At 38.3% G+C, this 22,951-nt stretch overlaps 1 protein-coding gene across 3 annotated transcripts in view; it reads right to left on the bottom strand.

The window, feature by feature from the left end:
* The window catches only part of GPC5 (glypican 5), a 597,183-nt gene that overhangs the window by 490,426 nt on the left and 83,806 nt on the right, over positions 1-22,951 (bottom strand). For all 3 annotated transcript variants that reach the window (XM_059466144.1, XM_059466146.1, XM_059466145.1), the window contains exon 3: positions 15,087-15,781. In XM_059466144.1, the coding sequence (XP_059322127.1) occupies positions 15,087-15,781 (695 nt within the window). The remainder of the gene's footprint in view (positions 1-15,086; positions 15,782-22,951) is intronic.

The following is a 22,951-nucleotide window of genomic DNA, read 5'->3' as shown; positions in this document are numbered from 1 at the left end:
ACAGACCATGGCTACACTGATGCCCTGAAGGTTTGTGAGACTGGATCAATCTAGTGAACACCTAACACATACTCCATTTACAGGAAATCCTAGAGATATACACATACATGTATGAAAAACTTACAGCGCCTGCAAAATTTACCAAAAAAAAACCAAAAACCACGAAAGAGTTTAAAAAATTCTTTAAATAAAGGAAAGGGCAGTTTTCAGACTCCTGATTCTGACACCTAGCCAGATCTGAGTAAAAGACCAAGAGGTTTTGTACCCAGAGAGGCGTCTTCTCCCCTGTTGCTCAATGCACAGCACAGTCTAAGTGACTAGCTATGCCATGATCTGATTTTATTTAATGCATGCTTTAGCTAGTGATTAGTCTGGGGGTTTTCAATTCTAACTGTCAGATCAGAAACTTGCCATATTCCTTACAGTTAAATCCCCTCAAACACTCGTGAGCAAATGGACAGCTGAAATCTAACAACCCCAAAATAAAATTTTATTTTCTGTTCTACAAATACAAAACGAATCCTTTCTTCTAGAAATAGATTCTTGATGAGTTGCCAGGATTTCCAGCACCAGATTACTAATCAAAAATACCAAAGATTTTGATCAAGGAAAATAATGCATTAAACTGTTATAGTTTCCCTGGTTTGTTTCATTTCAACTAAACCACAAGAGGGAGCATCAGTATTTCAGTGTTCCCAAGCACTTCAGCAGCCTTCTGTTAGTTTGGGAAGTTTTAGGGTTGTTTGCCTTTTTGGTTTTTTTTTTTTTTTTTTTTTTTTTGCTTGTAACAGTTGCTCATTTAAGCTCAAACTTCTGTTTCAAAGAAAAATGCATTTTGATATATGAGAAGGTGCACATGGCACGGGAGATTAAAGTATTCCCAACTGAGACAAAATCCAAGGTTTTGAAAACAAGAGAGCAAGCATGAGGTAATAAACACCTGCTTTTCCTTCAGAACAGCAAAAATGTTAATATGAAACCATTAATGTCATGAGAGACTGGTGAAATACCACGTTTGCAACTCAGGAAAACCATGAAGAAATTCTGTACTATTTTCTTTGCTTTCTTTTCAAATTTTGTCTTCTTATTCGGTGACTACTTGACTGTAACACTACGTCTCAGACACAGGAAAATAAGCAAGTTCTGGAGTTACATTGGGAAATTACAAAATTCATACCTACGCTTAAGCATTTTACAGAATTTGCAGGAGAAGTCCATGACAAGTGAGGAGGAAAACATTGTGAACAAAAGCCTAGAGAATTAGACACGTAGAATAATACCTGCTAAAATTACTAAACAATTTAGAATCTCCGGTAAGACAAATCTCAAATAGACTTGCCAGCTAATGATATTTTCCAAGAAATTTTATTCAAAATTGAAATTGAAATTTCAGGTGATACACAATAATGTGCAGCTATAATTTTTCAAGAAAGATAGATTTGGAAGTGGTTTCAAGCTCAAAAAGGACAAATCCAATTCAAAGAAAACTTGTGAAATACAATAGTTTGTCTCACACCCAGGTAGGTGGTATTGAGGAAAAATAAATGTAAACTGCAGATGTACAGAATGCACACCCACCAGCAAGGCAGTGGTAGCCTCCTCAGGGAAAAAAATGAAAGGATTACATGTTGGAAATAAAAGCAAAGTAATTTTCTGTGATATATAAATTGAAGTACAACTTGGAGGTACTGAACTAATAATTCCACTTGGTTTGGCACCATGCAGCACCACTGCCATGGGGAAATGCCCCATGCCTGGAAGTATTCAAGGCCAGGCTGGATTGGACCTTGAACATCTGGTCTGGTGGAAAGAGTCCCTGTCCATGGCAGGGGGGTGGAACTAGATGATCTTTAAAGTTCCTTGCAATGCAAACCATTCTGTGAGTCTACAAAATCTTCAGTCAAGACCAAGCAAAGAGACAAAAATGCAAAGACTTTGCTAACCAGCTTTTTATAATCAGATTTTTTTCATATGATTTTGTAAAAGACTGCTGTTCAAGCTGTTGGATTCTAGGAGTCACAGTTCCCAACTTTCACATGACTGAGATGCATATTCTCCTCCTACTACTACATTTATCAAAATCAGTTATCCTGTCCAAGTTCTTGAGAGCTCTGTTCTCATATCTTATCAATGTTTAATTATCTCTGCTTTCCTTCATAATTTTGCATGTTGGGGATTGCAAAATGAAATCCAAGAGCCCATTAAATATGATCCACTTAATGTACTTTTAATTTGAGTCTTCTGGTCTTGAATCACTAAAATTGTAAATGGTTTTAATTCTGTTGCTCCATTCATGAGGGACTAACACTCAGCAAGTCTGGCAGTAAAAATAGTTTCTCCTCCTGAATGGAGCTGGAAGGGAAGGAAATTATTTTTTCTTTTTTTTACTTTAAATGACTTAATGTCAGGGGAAATCCAAATGTTCTCAGCCAAGTTACCCTGTAGCCAGAACACAGCACTGCCAGTTCAAACTCTTCAAAGGCAGTTCAACAAAAACTGCTTCTTCTGAAAGGCTGCCAGCTCTCCCGATCCAAGTCTGCTTCAGTGGATGCCAAGGTGTTCCATTTATGCTCAGTGAAAACACTCTGTGGTTCTCCTCCCAAAAACAATTACATAAAACCAGCAGTAGCCCTTTCCAAAGATCAGCTGTCTGGGTGTAGTTTGACTGATTTATTTGTGCTTTCTTGTGGTTCAAATATACTTTATTTCTCCATATTTCTGTGTGCCCAGCAAATACAGCTCTCACACAGAGGGCTGTCTTGTAGGACACAGGCAGAATTGTTCTTTAAATCTAGGTCAAAAATTATCCAGGGTCACCTGTGTAAACCAAAAGAAATTCAGTAGAAGTGTGACTGTCAATGAAAGCAGAACTGGGTGTCTATAACCTTTATCAGGCACATAACTCACTTAAAACAAAAAATACATTTCAATTTATAACACATAAAGAATTAGTGAAAGCAAAGCAAGCTGGCTGCATCAGCATATCTGCACAACATGTTTACACTTTATTGCAGGCTGCTATTTACATGCTATTTACATTCCAAAATTGTGAAGAGCAGAGCAGTTTTGTTAGCAAAATTACATAACAAAAGTATGTAAGCTAATAAAAATCGTGTTCACTTAAATTAGCAGTCACAATACATTATTTCATTTAGCATTAGACATTGTCAATAACTCTTTCTCTAACTGGAGGGTCACCTTTTCATGATAACAAGAATCAAAAAACATCAGAAAAAAAAGAGGAAAAAACCCCTATCTAGTTAGTATCTCAGAGAATCTACACGTTTCTTCTCCATTCCAAATTGCAGCTTACAAGATCAATGCTTCTGCTTGCTATATCTGTACCTCAATGCCTCCTCACTCTCTTCTTTGTACCTGGGAAAAACAGTTTTCCTTGAAGATCTTTTGTAATGTACAAGACAGTCACTTATTCATACATGTTGATATCATTTCAGGGACCAAAATAGTCCAGAAAGCTCATTTGCTTCAAAATCCTTGGATTTGCCCTGAATAAGGTTTTTCCCTTACAAAGAATTGGTAGCAATTTAAAGGCCAACTGAGATACCAGAAGTCTGGCCAGCTCAGTACATCTCTATGAAGTTCCTCTGTTTCACAATGAAAAACAAAGAGCAGAGAAAAAACACATACACAGCGTACAGAAAGGATTGTTAGTGCTCTTCTTTACACTTGCTCATGCCTTCTACTCAGCTTTGGAGAAGGAGTGAAAAATCTCCTTCCTTCTCTTTTTGCAAATATGAAGAATCAGATTGCAGTACTTTCAGTCTCTGAGAGAATCTTTCTCACCTTCAGTCCAAGTGCCCAGTAGCACATTGAGGCAAACCTGCCATTGTGCCAAAGCAGTTAGATATCTATCATATCACCTAAACCCAGACCATGATGGCAGCCCAGACCGCTTACTCTTCGTTTTTCAGACCTCTGAGTGCCCTCTGACCAGTGCATAGAAAGTGAAAAGCCATTTCAGATCTGTGCATTTTGCCCAAATTTTAGTAATCTTGTTACTAAAAAAGATAAAAAAGGAAAGGTCCTTTTTTAAAGATCCTACACATTCCTGACATACCAGATCTAAATCTTTTTTAAAAAAATGCAGCAAAATTGAACAATTTAACAAGTTTCAAGTAGTTTCAAATTGTGAAGCAGGTTCATTTAAAACACATTAAATCCAAATGCATAATGCATGCCATGATCTACTCCTACATTATTTACTTGGCAGTCTAGATTGAACAAATCTCATGTAAACCTGCACCACTTAGCATTGCTTGCCAAAGCCATGCATGTGTGTTGATAACTGGGTTGGACTTTGCTAAGAGCGAAGGCTCACCTTGCTGCTCTCTCACTCCCTCTCCTCTAAAGAACAAGGGGAGAGAAATAAGGAGAAAAAGCTTGTGGCTTGAGATCAAGACAAGGAGACCACTCACCAGTTAATGTCATGGCCAAAACAGCCTCAGTTTGGGGAAGACTAATTAATATACTGCAAATTAAAAAGATATTACAATGGTGGAAAACAAAGTTCAGACTAGAAACACCCTCTTCCTATCTCCTCTCTCCTTCATCTCAAGGTAAATCTCGTTCCTTCACTTCCAGCTCTTCTGCTACCCCTCAGTCCCCCAGGTACTGCAGGGGGCTCAGAGACTGGGGATTGTTGTCAGTGCTCCCAAAGCCCATACAAGTAACTTCACCGTGGGAGAGAAAGGGGAGGAATCTGGGCAATTCAACAAATGAATTTTCAAAAAGCACTTTTCACAAAAGTGTGAGACATGAACTTGACACTGTATTTGAACGTCTTCTCACTGAAGGTGAGAAATATGTCCCCTGTCATTTCCATTAAAAAAATGAAAATTAGAAAAAAAGAAGAGGTATAGAAAAGGATGTACCTTGAAAGTGGGACCAAAAGCTGAGACACCATATATTTAAATTCTGAGAAGCTAAGGAACATAGCAACTGATTTTGTTTAGACAGTTGTGGTTTTGTGGTTTCATGGTTTCATGTTCTGCTATTATGTTTTAAATTTCTTGATGAAAACAAGTGCTTCCAGTGTTTGCCACACATCTCCCAGTGTATCACAACCCTTAAAATAAAAGACAACAAGTGTACATCCAGCAATGTGTACATATTTTGTCTTTCCAATTTGTCTTTCCAGTACAATGCCTGGATATATCGAAGGAGCAGATAACCCTAACACCCATTTTTCCACAATGTGCACTTAACTATGCATGTATTATTGCCTCTGCCAATATTCTGTGCATGATTTCAAGGCCTGTTACTACACATCAGAAAAAAGTAGAACAACTGCACTGTAAAAGGACACCAGTTCTGAGGATTATGAAGCAACATTAGGCATAGAACTGCCATTTCAACACACAAAATGCTCTGAGTTGTGATTGCCACAATTTTTATGTTAGATGTTGTAGCAGGTATCTTCTTATTATTGGATAAACACTGATTTCAGTGACAAAAAAAAAACAGCATAGGGACTTGTAGTAATACATAGTGTGTGGTATAAATGCCAGAAAGAACAGTAATACTCCATGACCTCAGTAAATGCAAGCTGCTGAAATATATAGAATGGATGGATCAAAAAAAAAAAAAGATGGGAAGGGCTGTCCAATTTCTAAGTATGTTCAGGTAGGAATAAAGTCTACTGTTTAATGATAACAACTTTTCATTAGGTAGAAACAAGCCATAAACACTTCATTTGGTGATTTTCACTTTGTTTTCAAAGTTCTCCATTCTCTTTTCTGATGAACAAAACCCAGCTTAGCTTCAGAAGAAAACTTTTTGATAGATGCAAGGAGCTTTTCCATGATGAAACAATGGAGAAGTGAAATACACCACTAGAAGAGTCTGAATTTGATCGAGGTCACAAGTGCAATAGGCTTACTTCACGTTACATTTAAGAAATGACATATATATAAAAATATATTGTATCATACAAGCAGTACAGTTTTTCACAACTATGGCTGGATGCATATCTGAATGGAGAGAAAGGGAAGGTGATGGTCTTAATTCTGTGTTAGCTGAAGCAGGAATCTTCTTTTCAAACACAATTGTATTAGACTTTAAATCCAATTACTTTTCAGCAGTTTTCACAAATCAGTTTCTACTGACCTTGTGAAGTAATTTAAAGTCATCAATGTATCAAGTAATTTACATTCAGCAAAGTTATGATGGCACAGTCATGTGCCAAAAGCATCAGGCAGAATTCCACAATTTTATTCCAAAATCTGATTTGCTGAAAATGACAAGGGTTGGGGTTTTTTGGTCTTTTTTTTAAGTATGAAAGAAATTTATGGCAAGTGGCTCACCTGGGAGTTGTCTTTTACAAATTGGTAATGGGAACACACACTCACTGAAAGTTAAAGGAGTACAAGGCTAAGTCCATATTAGGTTGATTTCGTGACAGGAACAATATAATTAATTTTCCCACAATGTCAAATTTAGGTAGTATCTGTCCAAGCTCTAAATCAAAGCACATTTTTCCTCCATAGCTTAGCACCAATACCTCCACTTCTCTTGAGAACCAAAGTACTACAGCTGAATGGTAGCTTGGCGACCATTTCCTTTGAGAACCTTCAGGCTATCGCTCCAATAGTCTCAAATTTTATCATCCTGTTGTGGGGAATTCTATCCACACTTAGGGACTGTATTAAGAGCAATTCATTCTTTTGCTTTGACCAAAGATCTTTGAAATAAATAGACAGTGCATACAGACTTGTGAGGATTTGGTTTTAGCAACATGCTTGCATGGCAATGCTCACCAGCCACAAGATGAAGCCAGTGCACTATAGCAACACCATGAACAGGACATGTTCCTGCCCTGTCCATGATCCTTCGTGCTGGTCCTATCCCACCACAGCTACTGAGTGAAAGATGGTTGGCTCTTCAGTAAGAATATTCCCCCAATGCACCCACCTTCAAAACCATTTCACAGAATCAGATTTATTTAGGAGGGATTTTTTGAGGTCGTATAGTCTAACATCCCTATTCAATCAGGATCAGATACAGCTGGTTGTCCAGGTTCATATCTAGTTGGGTTATGAATATTTACTAAGATGGAAACTCCAAAACCTCTCTGGACAACCCATTCCATTGTGATTTCATGGGTTATGATGGCTGCCCACTGCCTATTGTCCAGCCAGTGAGCAAGGGTGAAAATAGTTTGGCTTTTTCCTTTTCAGGGGCTTATACTATGTATTTCACAGAAATTCTAGGTTGGAAGAGACCTTTAAGATCATCGAGTCCAACCCATGTTCTAACACCTCAACTAGATCATGGCAGCAAGTGCCACATCCAGTCTTTTTTTAAACTCTTCGAGGGATGGTGACTCTACCATCTCCCTTGGTAGATGATTCCAGTATTTGACCACTCTTTCTGTAAAATACTTCCTCCTTAATTCTAGTCTGTATCTCCCTTGGTGCAGCTTGAGACTGTGTCCTCTTGTTCTGTCTGTTGTTGCCCGGAGAAAGAGACCGACCCCCAGCTCACCACAGCCACCCTTCAGGAAGTTGAAGAGAGTGATAAGGTCACCCCTGAGTCTCCTTTTCTCCAGGCTGAACAACCCCAGCTCCCTCAGTCGTTCTTCATACGGCTTGTGTTCCAAGCCCCTCACCAACCTCGTTGCTCTCCTCTGGACACGCTCAAGCATCTCAACGTCCCTCCTAAAGTGAGGGGCCCAGAACTGGACGCAATACTCCAGGTGAGGCCTCACCAGTGCCGAGTACAGGGGAAGAATGACCTCCCTGCTCCTGCTGGCCACACCGTTCCTGATACTGGCCAGGATGCCATTGGCCCTCTTGGCCACCTGGGCACACTGCTGGCTCGTGTTCAGCCGACTGTCAACCAGCACCCCCAGGTCCCTTTCCACCTGAGCACTGTCCAGCCACACCATTCCTAGCTTGTATCGTTGCAGGGGGTTATTGTGGCCAAAGTGCAGGACTCAGCACTTGGACTTATTGAACTTCATCCCGTTAGATTCTGCCCATCCATCCAACCGTTCCAAGTCCCTCTGCAAAGCCCTACGTCCCTCTAACAGATCAACACACGTTCCCAGCTTAGCGTCATCTGCAAATTTGCTAATAAAGGACTCTAAACCCTCATCCATGTCGTCAATAAAAATATTGAACAGAACTGGCCCCAACACAGACCCCTGAGGGACACCACTGGTGACTGGTCGCCAGCTGGATGCAGCACCATTCACCATCACTCTCTGGGCCCGGCCATGCAGCCAGTTCTGAACGCAGCAAAGAGTGCTCCTGTCCAAGCCACGGGCTGCCAGCTTGTCTAGGAGTATGCTGTGGGAGACAGTGTCAAAGGCCTTGCTGAAATCCAAGTAAACAACATCTACAGCCTTCCCTGCATCCACTAGCTGGGTTACCTGGTCATAAAAGGTGACCAGGTTGGTCAAACATGACCTACCCCTCCTAAATCCATGCTGGCTGGGTCTGATACCCTGGCCATCTTGTAAATTTTGCGTGATGGCGCTTAATATAAACTGTTCCATTATTTTGCCAGGTACTGAGGTCAGGCTGACTGGTCTATAATTACCAGGATCTTCCTTTGCACCTTTTTTGTGAATGGGTATCACATTGGCCAGCTTCCAGTCATCCGGAACCTCACCAGTGAGCCATGACTGCTGGTAAATGATGGAGAGTGGCTTTGCAAGCTCGTTTGCCAGCTCTCTCATTACCCTGGGGTGGATCCCGTCTGGTCCCATAGATTTATGAATATCCAAGCATTTCAGAAGTTCTATGACTGCCTCCTCTTGGATAATGGGGGAACCATTCTGCTTCCTGACACCATCAACCAGCCCAGGCAGGCAGGTGTCTTGAGGGCGAGTCATCTTCCCACTAAAAACTGATGCAAAATAGGCATTAAGCACTTCTGTCTTTTCCTCATCTTCAGATACTAAGTTCCCTCCTTTGTCCAATAAAGAACAAAGGTTGGTCTTACCTTTCCTTCTACCATTAATGTATTTGTAAAAACATTTTTTATTATCCTTTACAGAAGTTGCCATTCTAAGTTCAAACTGAGCTTTGGCCTCCCTAATTTTTTTTCTGCATGCTCTAGCTGCCTTCTTGAATACTTCCTTAAAGACCTGACCCTTCTTCCAACGCTGATACATACTCTTTTTATTCTTAAGTTCCTCCAAAATCTCATTTCGGCACACAGGGATGGTCTGTTCCTGCGCCCTCAAGATCTCTGTTTTGAGGTATGCCCACCCTTCCTGAACTCCTTTGTTTTTTAGGACTGCTTCCCAAGGGACGCTCTGAATAAGTCTCCTAAACAGGCCAAAGTCTGCCCTACAGAAGTCCAATGCAAGAGTTTTACTGGTGCTCTTCCTGACTTCACCAAATATTGAGAACTCTATTATTTCGTGGTCACTCTGCCCCAAGCGACCTCCAACCACCACATCTCCCACCAGCCCATCTCTGTTTGCAAACAGCAGATCTAACATAGTCCCTCCCCTGGGGGGTTCACCCACCAGCTGCAACAAAAAGTTGTCCTCCATACATTCTAATAATTTTCTGGACTGCCTCTTTATTGCTGTATTAAGTTCCCAGCAGATGTCTGGTAGGTTGAAGTCACCCACAAGAACAAGGGCTGATGATCTTGAAACATTACCTAGCTGCTTATTTATACACACTGATAAGATTCCTCCTGAGCCTCTTCGTCTCCAGGCTCAGCAGCCCCATATACAGAATACCTCTATATATATATATATATATATCAGCCTCTCCATGTATGGAAGATGCTTCAGTCTCATATTCATCTTTGTGGCTGGCCTCACTTCAGTCACTCCGTAACTTTCTCATACTGGGCAGCCCAGAACTGGACAGAGCACTTCAGACGGGGTCTCAGCAGTGTTGAGAAGGGATGGATCACCTCCCTCAAACTGCTGGCAGCACTTTTCCTAATGAAACACAGGAGGCTGGTAGCGTTCTTTACTGTACAGGTGCATTTCTCATGTTCAGCTTGGTGTCCTCCAGGAGCCTCATGCCTTTCTTCCAAAGCTGCTTCCCAGTCAGTCAGCCTCGAGCAGCTGTTGATGCGTGGGATTATTCCTCCCCAGGTACAAGACTTTTCCTTTTGTTGGACTTTATCAGATTCCCCTCAGGTCAATTCTTTAATCTGTTCCTTTGAATGGCACAACCATTTGGTGTATCAGCTGCTCCTCCCAGTTTTGTTCTGTCTGCAAACTTGCCGAGGGTAAACTGTTCCATCACCCCATCCATTAATGAAGACATTAAAGAGTATCTGCCCCAGTATCAACCCCTGGGGGTCAGAGCACTAATGATTTGCCTCCAGCTGGGCTACTGGTGACAATCCTTTGGGCCCAGCCACCCATCCATTTTTCAGTCTTCTTCACTGTGCATTTTGACAGTTTATACTTAAGGATGTTGTAGGAGACAGTCTCAAAGGCTTTGGTAAATTTGTAGACATCATCCAATGTCCTATCCATATCCTGTCAATCTGGCTGTCCTATTAAGGATGACAAGTAGGTTAACCATTACTCCCAATCAACTTTTTCTCCATTTGTTTGGAATATAGTTTCTAGGATTAGTTACTCCATCACCTTTCCTGGGATGGAGGTAAGGCTGACTAACCTGTATTTCTCTGTCTCATCCTTTTTACTCTCTTTAAAGATATCACTTTATTATAGCAATTCTGGCTGTTTATAGCTAGTCAATTCCAGGAAAAATAATAGGAAGAAAAATAAGGCTCAAAATAAAGTCTATTAAATTCTTCCTTCTGCTAGCATTCTATGCCCCAAGGAAGACCTTGCTTTCTTTCCAATATCAGACAGCTGATTAAAAAATAACAAGACAAAAGTCTCTCTTAATAGAAGATAATTATGCCTATTTTTTAGAAGACACATAAATATTCTTTCAGGATTAGACTGAGAAGAACAGACTTGAGAGCTTCCACAATATTTAGATATATTGATATTTTTGTTGTCTACAACTGTTTGAAAATTTCTTAGAACATAGTGAAGACACAGCATTTTTGAAAATCCCATTCTGAATTTATGTAGGCTTATATTACATATAAAAAATACATACAAGAATTTTACCAAACCTGTAGCACAGATTCCTCACTTTCAAAATAAGGAAATGCCAGAATTTTTGTGATCTTTTTATTGTGTTTCTGATTCCCACATTTTTATATGCATATGTATCTTTTAGTATCATGGTCACATACTTCATTTTCCTTCAGATCCCAAAATCGTCAGTGCTCAGAATAGCCAATGAACAACTAATCAATATTCTTTTTCATCTCTTTTTATTCAATATTAAACTCAGACACCATTGATCTTTTGGGAATCAAGAACAAAACTCATATGCAAATTTTGCAGGGAAAATTCAACTATAAAGCCCTGTGAATTTTAGCTTTCTCTTTTCTCCTTTTCCTTTCCCCTTTTCCTTCATCTTTTGCCTGACCTCAGACCCACTTCCCCTTCTCTCAGGTCCTCTGTTTGTTCCACTGCAATGAACCTCTCCCTTGCGGGTTACTCAATGCGTGGCAGCACAAGTCTTCAAACAGCAAAACGGAACTCTAGCTAAGGGCACAGACACTCCCTCCGCCAGCCTGGCTTTCAGCTGCCAGGGCAGCAGGCATGGAGACAAAGGGGGGGAACAGAGAGCTGAGCATGGTGCCAAAGCAGGACTTGGGCAATCAGGGTGACACTGGATTAAACTGCTGTCGAATCACACTGTAAATGACACTGGAGTGTGTCTTTCATGGCCTGGGGTAGTGACATTAACCCATACATAAAGGGAGTGGGAAAATGCTCCTGTGCTGGGGATAGTAGGCTCCATCCACACCAAAACTTTGTAGATCTTGCTGAAATACCTCTTTGTCCTTCTGTCTTAACATTGACAGTGGTTTCAATAACAGAATGGGGGTGGCATGAAACAATTTATTATAACTTGTAAAAAAATTTCCATGCATTTTCTGTTAGCTTGGTTTTTGGTTTGTTGTGGTATTTTGGTTTGGGGTTTTTGACATGTGCGTAAGACTTAAATGTGGTATAAAGTTCTTGTGCATTCATCAGGCTGTACAGTGCCCTCCACAGGATTTCTTTGGCTGTACACAAGCTCGGAGACCAGCATGTGGCAACTCAGGCTGAGCACAAAAGAAACACAGGATGAGTCTGCAAGGTGCTCTGTAACAATGGGCACTTTTAGCTGTAATCCAGAGTGTAAGAACCACATAACCTCTTCCTCAGATTATCCTAATAATGCCACTGTTCTTGTTTTGTATGGTACAGCTCTCTTAAACTCCTATTACACTGTATCTGCACGAGCATTCACACAGATGTTTGCTAAAAAATTTCTGTTCCAGCTAAAAAGCATAGGGTGCACTATGCACTGAGCAATATATGGAGATATATAGACTTCAGGAACAGAAGTGGTATTAAATATATGACAATATGTAGGTGTGAAAATACAGAAACACATGAATAGTTGCACAGCCCACACACCTCCACTAAATTCTGCAGAATAGCATCAAATAATGCACAGGTATCGGGATGATGAACAGATGCTGCACTTATATTTGTCAGTCAGCAGAGCTGTGGGAGGCAGAATTAAAGGCAATTTTGAAACAGTAACAAGAAAGTGAAAGATAAATTCCAGATGGACACAGAGTTGGCACTGCTCTGCTGACCCAAGCAGAAAATGGAACAAGCTGTAAATTACTAGAAAAAAAAGAGTTTTGTAAAAGGAAGCCATGCTATATAGGCATTAGTGTTCTTTCCACACCACACAGAGCTTAGAGCATGAATATACATCAGATTTAAATACTCCTGCAAAGTGTTAAAAGAATCCTTTAAATATGGTTATTTACACAAACAGCAATGAATGAATAAAAAGACTGCACAGCTACATGTATCATCAGGCAGGATACTCTAGATTCTCACATTAACACTTGCATAATTATATATGAAACTTCCAAACATTAAATTTTTTTTTCTCTGTTCACTTCTTTAAAACTCACAAAAAGTAATGAAATTCTCTTTTAAAATGGCAGACTGCTGCATGCCTAAGCAAACCATTATTTGCTTGCTCATAATCATCCTTTCCCTGTCTGTTAGAGTCACTGATGCATTAATTGCTTATCAAAACCTGAAACGGTTCATGAGTCACTCTGAAGATAAAATAAATATTAATGAGCCCATTTCAATGAAATTCCCATCCTCTACCTCTTAAAGCTGAAATACTATATTTATTACATGCCAGAGTTAAGTCTTGATACCTAATAAATGGGAAAATATGAAATATACTGACTAGATAACCATTTTTCAAGGGATCATATTGCATTATAGTCTTATTTGACCAAATTAGTGATCAAAGAAAGAAAGGACTGGTCAACTATAACAGAAATTAGGTGAAAGAGATGTCTAGGTCTGGTGCAGTTGGAGTCAAAAATGAAGTATGTGGGTTTTGAAGCTGGGAAATGCTTCTATATCAGATGATTTTAATGTAGCCTTAGTAAACACATGATCTTCAAACAAACACACTGGCAACAAATATCATTACAAATGAAATTTTAGGAATTCTTTCCATAGAAGTTTTAGAAATTCCTTACATTGAATGAAGGATGGGGAGAAGGAAGCCATGCAGTTTTCAGGAATATCAAATTAAAGTACTATATTTTGGATCAATATGGAATTTTCATTAAGCAAAAATACTAAGTGGAGGGCTCTTCACCCATTTAAAATTCAGTGAAATATATACTATTCTGCACTGTAAAAACTGTCATTTTGAAAACATGAATGTGCTGAGAGATTTATAAGTCTGGGCCAATGATAACGTACTGCTGAAAATCCAAGTCTAAAACTTTTCAAATTAAATGACACAGGATGAAGTAGGAAACACAAGTCCATCCCTTGAACCTTTACTTGCTTGTTCTAGCTTGTTCCTGGAAAGGGTAGGCAAGAAAGATCCCAAAGAAATCAAAGGAACAACAGGTTATTTCCCTAAAAGGCAACTGTAGGTCTGAAATAACTTGGGAATTAGAGAGACATCAGTGAACCATTTTGAGTCAAAATCAGTGAAAAACCCTTTTACAAAAAAAATGACAGCTTTTCTCAAGAAGTTGAGCAGCAGGATAGTATGGCTCATGAAGGTGGCTGGTATAAAGCTGATATAGTGGGAAATCTGAAGAAATGAACCCTGCTATTCACAGATTACAGCAGGATAAAGAACCCGTTTTATCAGACTCTGGGTTTTAGTAAAAAATGAAGAAACCTCTATTTCTGATATTAGGCTAAGCTGTTTATTGTCAGAGGTCATGTCAGCTGCTGAGCAGAAGACACAGCTTTAACTTCAGCTAATCAGTTTTGAGGCATCCTAGAAGTGTCCCTGCACCTCAGCTGATGTCACAGCACAGGGACACCCAGACAGCCTCTTTGGGGTGTACTAGAAAACTAAAGGCATCTCCCCAAACCAAGCTATCCGATCCAGTACTTAACACAGAATATGCCACTGTCAGTGAAGTCTGCATGTAATAATACAAGAAAAAATGTGGATTAAATAAAATACATGAAATATTTGGATTTTGGTAGTTACCCTCATAAATTAGCATATATACTAGCTTTTTGCCCTAAAGTGGAGTTAAATACTGTCTACTTTCCATAACAGTATCCTAAAATTCTTAACACATTCAGAGCTAACAGAGCTCTCACACAATTTTTTTTTCTCTTAATTCTAAGATAGGACTCATTTCATGTTCCAAATGAACTGTGCTGCTTCCTCTGAAATATTCCAATTTCCAAGATTATGGAAATAATATATGCAAAGTCATAGATTCTTTAAGGCAGGCCAGAGGTATCTAAAATAAGGATTGTTTACATTTATCATAATGTGCACATAAGATAATAATCAAATAACTTTCTTATGTTCATGAAAAGTATCTTTTGTGCTCCCAGAAACTGCTTAGTAAAATAAAGCTGAACTCAGATACAAATGTGTACCTCACCATAGAAATGGCCAAACAAGTAACAGCTATCAGTGATACCTTTCCTACTTTCGTGTTTGCCCTGAGTGTGGATAAAACCAGCGTCTTACCTGCTCATATACCTCTGGCCCGTTGATCCGAGCCTGTACCAGAGCGTCGTGAATGAGGGAATGGAAGTTCAGCAGCACGTGCTCGATGCTGTGTGCTCCACTCAGGGCTCCTGAGAGCTGCTCCAGGGCCTGGATGTAGCCCTGCCAGTGGAGATCAACTTCTGCCAGGTGGGCCAGGCAGCCCCGGAGGATGTTGAGGCAGTAGCCCAGGCAGGGCCTGCTCAGCGTCAGCCCCTGGCAGTGGGGGCAGTACTGCATCCTCAGCAAAGCCCTGCTGCACTCTCTGGAGAAGGGCAGGTGGTCTGTCGTGTTGATCACTTCAACCCCCAGGTTCACAGCCTGCAAGAACCTCCGGCTGGGTAAGAGGGATCGTCCCATCTGCCCTACGGCCTTTCTGGGAATGCTGCCGAAGGGCCTGATGTCTCTTCTCGCCGCTCGGAGGCACTCCGCGTACTCCAGGGAAATGTCAGTCGGACCGGGGTTAATCACATGGTTGTACACTACTGGAAACAGGGTGTCAAAGAATCTATTCACAAACTCCTCTGTGCTGGCGTCTGTGCCAAATAGGAAGAGCCCAACATCTGTGAAAAACTCCTGCACGTGCACAGCAGCCTCAGCAGCCATGTTTCTATATGCATTGCAGAAAAGTGTGCTTGTGTAATTCTCAGCCAGTCTGATGAGCATTTCAAAGGTTTCTGCAATAAATCAACAAATCAATCATTATTTTTAGGTTTTTTAAAAAAAGAAATTAGAGTAAGAACACACAACAATTATATTAGGACAATTTACATATATCAAAAATAATTTTTGCATTAGAATTTTTGAGGAGACAAACTTTGCACAAACTACAACAACTGTCAATTCTATATAGGTAAGCACCTTACCTGTAATGTTACAACACAATTAATAATCCATATTTTCTTTGCAGGTTGCATTAAACACAACCTAACAAAAATATATAACAGGAAATAATTGTAAGCTGAGTTATTAAGTTACAAAATACAGAAAAGTCCTATTGTATCTGTCTGTGCAGATAAACACATGAGCTCTCATCTCACGACTCAATCTGCAATAAGAGCTGAATGCCATTCCTCTTACCATCCTAAATGGATGGGCAAAATTAGCATTAAACAATATAAACAACTGTTCAATTCTATTAAAACTTAATAACTCTTAAAGATCAGTTTTTATTTTGTGTCTTCCAGAGGAAGCAGATATTCCAAACACACATAAGAACATGATTTTAAGCAGTGTTGTTTCGTCTGGCAATTGGTATGGTCAAGAACTGCTTTCCTCAGGAACTGATGGATAATCCCTTGCTGAGCCTCAAAAACTGGATAATGAATAAAGCCTGAATGGACAAACTTCCATTTCACACTTTAGGTGGTAATCCTCAAATACACTGAGTAGTATTTAATAAAGCAGTTTAAGTATACTGGAAAAATATCCTCTTCTAACTTGATCTATGATTTGCAGGTAAGGAAAAACATAAGCTTTCAAAACACAAAAAGAATGTTTGCATTGAGGAATTCCCTAGATCTGCCTGAGAAGGTTGCACTTTAGGGAAGGCAATGAAGCAATACATGGATCAAAAAGAAATTTGGCTTAGAGTTGAGAACAGAAACACAGGAAGACATATTACAAATATTAACCCATTTTATACACTGAATGGCTACAACACAGTAACATCTAATTCAAGTTTTACAAGTTTTCATGTATTTTTTTCCCATTTGTTTTTAAATAAGACAGTAAAAATAAAGTAAGGAAAAGCATGAAGTACAGTTAATACTGTCTAAACAGTGATGTTAAATACAGGCAGAATCAAATAGTGTGAAACCATGTCAAGCGATTTCAGAAGCAATCTGAAGTCTGCTGGTCAGTCACTGACTGAAAAGTATAGTAGAAAAACCAGAATAAATGTAAAAAAGACAAGACCGGCTACCACATATTTTACAAATACCTATGCATAAGAGCCTTATATTATGATAAAATGTTTGTTCCATCCAGGTCAGTGAAAGGATTCTTGCTGACTGCAGAGAGTTTGAAATTCCATGCCTTGTGAAAAAATTACATATACTTCGTATTTAGTCTGTCTTTTCTCCAATAAAAGAGAGATACATGCTTCTAAATCACAATCATTCCTCCGCTATCTCTAAGTCTTAGTTTCGTATTTCATGCCACTCTTAAATTGAATTTGCTGTTCTCTTTTCTATTCTTCTAGCATTCACACACGTAAGAAAAAAGTGTTGACAGCTCACAGTAAGGAGTCAGAAAGTGCATCTCACTTGTGTTGTTTTTTTGTTGTTTTTTTTTTTATTGCTATGTCACATACATATGTGAACTTCCCCTTAAGTGAATTTCACTACAATCATTCATAGATGCCAAATTCATAATGTCAAAGAGATAACGCCAAAAATCAAAGAGATTAATTTGTTTCAAAAGTCATACTCCTAAAGTCAGTACCCTTCATGAAGCTAGGTTCCCACCAATGGAGACCTCTTGGGTTTATCCTGTGAGTGAAAACGCAGAAGTGCCAGCTGAGTACCTCTGCAGCTCCCAACACCTCCACCAGCCCTCACACCTCATCCCTGAGCTATGGGAGACCCATTTCCTTCTGGAGCAGACAATGAGGCACAACAAATCAAACAGGGCAGATTAAACTGATAAAGATGCCCACTTTAAGGCACCTGAATCAAGGATGAGATCTCCACCAGCTGTACAGGCAGTTTGGAAACTCAGCTCCCATGAAGGCAGGAGTACATGGGAAATTAAATTACAGCCCTACATTATTAAATATCTAACTGTAATATATCTCATTTTTACTGGGGGAAATAAGGAATGCAAAGAACAAGCAGGCCTGCTAGAGAAATTTTATTTAGTCACCTAAGAGTGTTTGATAGCATTTTTAATGGTAGATGCCATTTTTATTTGCCTGTCTAAAAGGTCATTTGTGTTCTGCAGGTCTTGTGTCATATCTGTAGGCTCTTTATTATAAACATTCTGCATTTAAAATGATACTAGATGGCTGTGCTGAGACCACTGAACTAAATGCTAGGTAACTAGTTATCACAGACTTGACAACCCTTTATATAAAATCCTGGAGCAGCCTAGAAGAGCAAAGACCAAAAAAATGAAGTAAAATTGATTCTTGGTTTAGATGGCTTAAAATAATAAAATGTGAGGAAAATTAATTTTTTTATTATTACTTTCCTAGATGGAAACCATAAAATCTGTGATCATCTAAATGTCTGTTACAATCCATGGCTGCAGTATCCTATTACCAAGTGCACAAATATTAGTTGAAAGAATAAATCATGCTGCATGTGGACAATCAATAGATTTTACAATGTGGTCTAAACAATAACAAATCTTCAATACTGAACTATATTTCTGGTGCCTCAGCAACCCCCAGATGAATGAGTACAATAATCAACTACATAATTTACTGACTATTTCTGCCTTTCTAAATAGAATGTGATGATACTGGCCACTTGTGTTTACAATTCTGCATCATGCTTTTAATTGTCATTTCATGATTTCTTACAGAATGTGTTAAGTTTTTTTTCTACTGACACATTTTCTACTTTATAAACATGGCTATTTCAGAGATTTGTTTTGCTCTTAGCAAATTTGCTAACAGAGAGCAAATCACACCTATGTTTACTTTCAATATTGAATAGCTCCTGTGAATACCTTACGATGGCAATCTATGTCATTTACAGCACATTTTTGAAACTTCAGTGACAAGTTATACTGGTTCAATACTGCAAACTAGCAATTTGTTTAATTTTTAAATCTATGGGCTGAGACTAACATAATCAGCATTAATTACTCAGCAACATAAAAGAAGTGATGAGTTTTCAAACAGTATAAATGTAATACATATAAAATACATTTTAAGTGTAACTAAGATGAGCTAGACAAGCTCTTTCTATTGTTATCAAATGATTTTTAATCTTCAGGGTCAGTGTCTCTTATCTCCATAATTTATGAGATCATCATATTAACTGCTACTAACTGATACTTTATGCAACCCTACTATTAATAATGTCTAGTTTTTACACAGATGACGTCAATTTTGTTTTTCTTTGGCGACAATTAAAACAATTGTTTGTACATTCCTAAATCAAATTTCAGGGCTGTCAATATTTTAACCAATTCTTTTTTTTTTAAGAACAGTAGTATTTCTCTTCCTGATTTTACTAAGAAAAAAACATGAGGCTAAGAAATTTATAGATGAGAACTTGTTTATGTATAGCATTTTTTCAGCTGATACTTCATATCAGTACATATATACATTATTTTTTTATACTAGTGTGTTTAACAAAGTGATTACAAAGTGATGTAAAAATAACTATCAGGTCAGTGCTTTTAAGGGTTTGCTCTCTGCCTTTAGCCTTTCAGTTCCTTGGAGCCATGGGTAGAGTTCTAAATTACAAAGAAGTTCCAAGGTATCAATAGTCCAGTGGATAAATGGGTTTAAAATAAAAATCAGACGAATACACGACTTGTTTACTAGAACAAAGAGAACAAGTCCAGCTTTTTATTCCTGCACATTAATCAGATTTAATGGAAATATTGCACTGAATGAAATAGAATTTGGATTAGATTTTAAATCAGCCCTGCAATTCTCACCCGTAATAGTTTTGGCAAAGGGTCTTTATACTATAGATACCTTAGAAAATTAATGTGAAATACATTTCTATTTGCTGTTGTAAAACAACTACACTTTTTAAATTTTACCCTTTCTTTACACAGATGTTCTACAAGTCTGCTAAATGAGACAATGCATGGTTCTAGATGCTGAGCACTACCTTTTGAAGAACATACGGTATGTAATGCAGACATAGTCTAATAAATTAAAAATCCAGTATTAGTAGTGGTCCAACAAGTTGTGAAGTCTTACAATTTGGTAATAATTCACCAGCCTAAATTACATATTATAAATTAATTCATATTTAGGGTAACAGATAGAACTCAATAAATAATTACCAGACAGGTTAAAATCCATCCTTGATTTATGACATTGTATTTAGCAAGACTGCCTTTCACAGTCCAGAGGAGATCCAAAATTGACGAGCCTGGACTATCTGAAGGGTCAGCCCATAATATACAGGAATCAATAACTAAATCCAAGCAAACCTGGAAAACCTACACGTGTTATAAATTTATTATGATTTGAAAAATTCTATGGGAAAGTATTGCCAGCTGCCATCGATGTTTGGTGATCTTGTAGGTTTTTCTTCTGTTTATGGGTAGCACAAACAAACCAGAAGCATCATGCTCCCTCTTCTAAAGATTTATAGTACAATCAAATGTACCTTGCATGCATTGTCCTTCCAGAGTCACAACAAATGTCTCAGGTACAAGTTACAGCCAGGTAAGCAAAAGGCATTCAAAAGTTATGAAAAAAAATAGTGGAGAAGAAATTAATCCAGACAGCATTACATTCATTCTATCTTTTTTTAAAATGCATCAAACAGAGAACTATGGGTAGGTGGAAAATTCAGGGTAGTTATTCCTATTTAGCAAGTGACAGATACAATGCAAAATCCCTGAATCATTTAGAATATCAGAAAAATGAGCTGGAATGATCAAGTCTTCAAGACATATAAATGAATTATAAAGAATGAACTCATTAGGGCATTACCTGTGAAGGTTATATGGGAGAGAGATCAATAGGGTGATAGTCAAACAGATTTGGGACTCACTGAAACTGCTCCTCATTAATACAAATTTCAAACTAATCCATTTCTCAGACTGCAGACTCACCAATGAAGTCAGTAAGAAAACAGGTATAACAGATGAAACCTGCAGCATAACCAGCTTTGTGTTGCCAAAGGGCAGCGATGCACCTCGGGCTTTTATAGCTCAAAGTACTCGTAACAGACTTTAGAGTTTGCCAGGTCTTGTCTGGTCTTGAATTTAATTTAGCTGTCTTTGAAAAAAACACAAACATTCAACAAACTTGAATTAGAATTGGTTGACCATTGCCTAAGTTGCTCTGTGTTCAGTGGCATATTATTGATATACTCAAGGAGTTTCCTACATATCCTGTGATTTGGAGTTTGGTTTAGTCATACTGTATTCTCTTTAGTTGGGGCTTGTGTTAGGGATTTTTTCTTAGCATCAGGACACAAGGAAGTTGGCATAGGACAGCTTTAGTTGGAATATTAATAGGAATTAGCAATCATACATAATCATACATAATTCAGGCTATAAGCATTATTTACACTAAAAAGAACTGTTGCACTTTGAAATGAAATAGCAAATTGTCTCAAATCCATATGTAAGGTGTGTTCTTCTTTTTTTCCCCCAAAGAAATTGTGAGAACTCATAAGAAACTCATTCCCAAGTCAAGCAATACATAGAATGTAGAGAAATGTCCAAAGCCAGGTAAGATGAATTTCACTCATTTCCGTGCTTCATCTTTTCACTAGTCTGAATTGGTAAGTGTACTTCTCATTCTTGTTTAATAATCAACTCAGTATCATCACGCAGTGTTAATTTTTCCTGACTAAACCTGACACAAGCTATTTTGCTATGTAGAATTTGCTTTCTAAATCAGCAAATTTAGGTGTGTTTTCCTTTCCTTCTCCATCTTCTCAGGTATGCACTTGAGAAACAGCCCTACAATGGAAAAGGTCAAGTTCCAGTGATTTGACGTGATGATCCAAATCTTGTCATTTGCTTGGGGGTTTTTGGCAGGTTTTTTGTCTGTTTGCTTGTTTTTGTTGGGGTTTTTGTTTGTTTTTGGTTTTGGGGGGTTTTGCTGGTTTCGTTTTTTGTTTTGGTTTTTGTTGTTGTTTGGTTTTTCAATAAAATGTTGGAATAAATTTATTTTTTATCCAGTTCTTTGGAGTTACATTAATTTTTTATGACTTAATGGAAATCATCACAATTGATTCAGAAGATTATTTTTGAACTTTTCAGTGAAACTTGCTGCTGTGGATTTTAAAATATCTAGCCTTTGAATTTGTTATTTAACATACTCCTAAGTGGAATGTAAAGTATTTAATCCTACCTCGACAGATCATATTTTAATACTGAATGTCTGTCATATGAATGAAAGAATGAATGAATAATGCAAGGTTATCATTTTATCTAGTTATAAGCAATGATTCCACTTTTCTCTCAAAACTGTTCTTTCCTTTACTTTTCAGTCTGGTGTTATCCTTTTAATAGTGATGACTATGGAACCATTCATCTTGTCATTTTGGAAGCAACATGAGCAGATTGTTTTCTATGGTGTCAGGAGAGAAATAACTAGCAATTAACAGAGCTCGACCAAACCATTTTCTTTTCCTCTTGAATTCTGCTTGCGTTCCCTCGGATTTTGCATTGCACTCAAGGCAATACTTTCCCAGAGGAAATATTTCCAAATTCTGAATAGATCGCTTACTGCTGTGGAACAAAATATGATCAGAGTTGCAAGCAGGGCATTCCAGGGAATCAGAGCTTTAAAACTGGTATCTTATAACAAAATTGTTTGAAAATATTTTGACATAAACTGCCGTGCATGGTTTGCAAAAGGACATTAAATTGATACCGATTTAAGATAACCATTTTTACACATTTGCCATAATAAATAAGGACAGCAAGTCATCTCAGATGCATGAAAACATATTGTTCAGAATTTATACCAGGATGATGTTGAGATAGGAGGGCAAGAAAATTAACAGATTAGAAAGATAAATTCATTTCACATAATTTTCAAACTATATAGATGTGAGTTAAGAAGCACTCCTAAGGCATGATTCATCTTTCTGACAACCTTAAACTGAGATGAAGTGCTCACTGGAAGTGCTTGTTCCTCTCACTTTTACTATAAAGGGATGTGGCACTGAAGCCCTAAGATTTTTGTA

The sequence above is a fragment of the Ammospiza nelsoni genome, chromosome 2 (genome assembly GCF_027579445.1).
Source record: "Ammospiza nelsoni isolate bAmmNel1 chromosome 2, bAmmNel1.pri, whole genome shotgun sequence".
NCBI classification, from domain to species: Eukaryota; Metazoa; Chordata; class Aves; order Passeriformes; family Passerellidae; genus Ammospiza; species Ammospiza nelsoni.
Note: the sequence above shows the minus strand (reverse complement) of the source record. Positions and strands in the feature narration are given on the sequence as shown.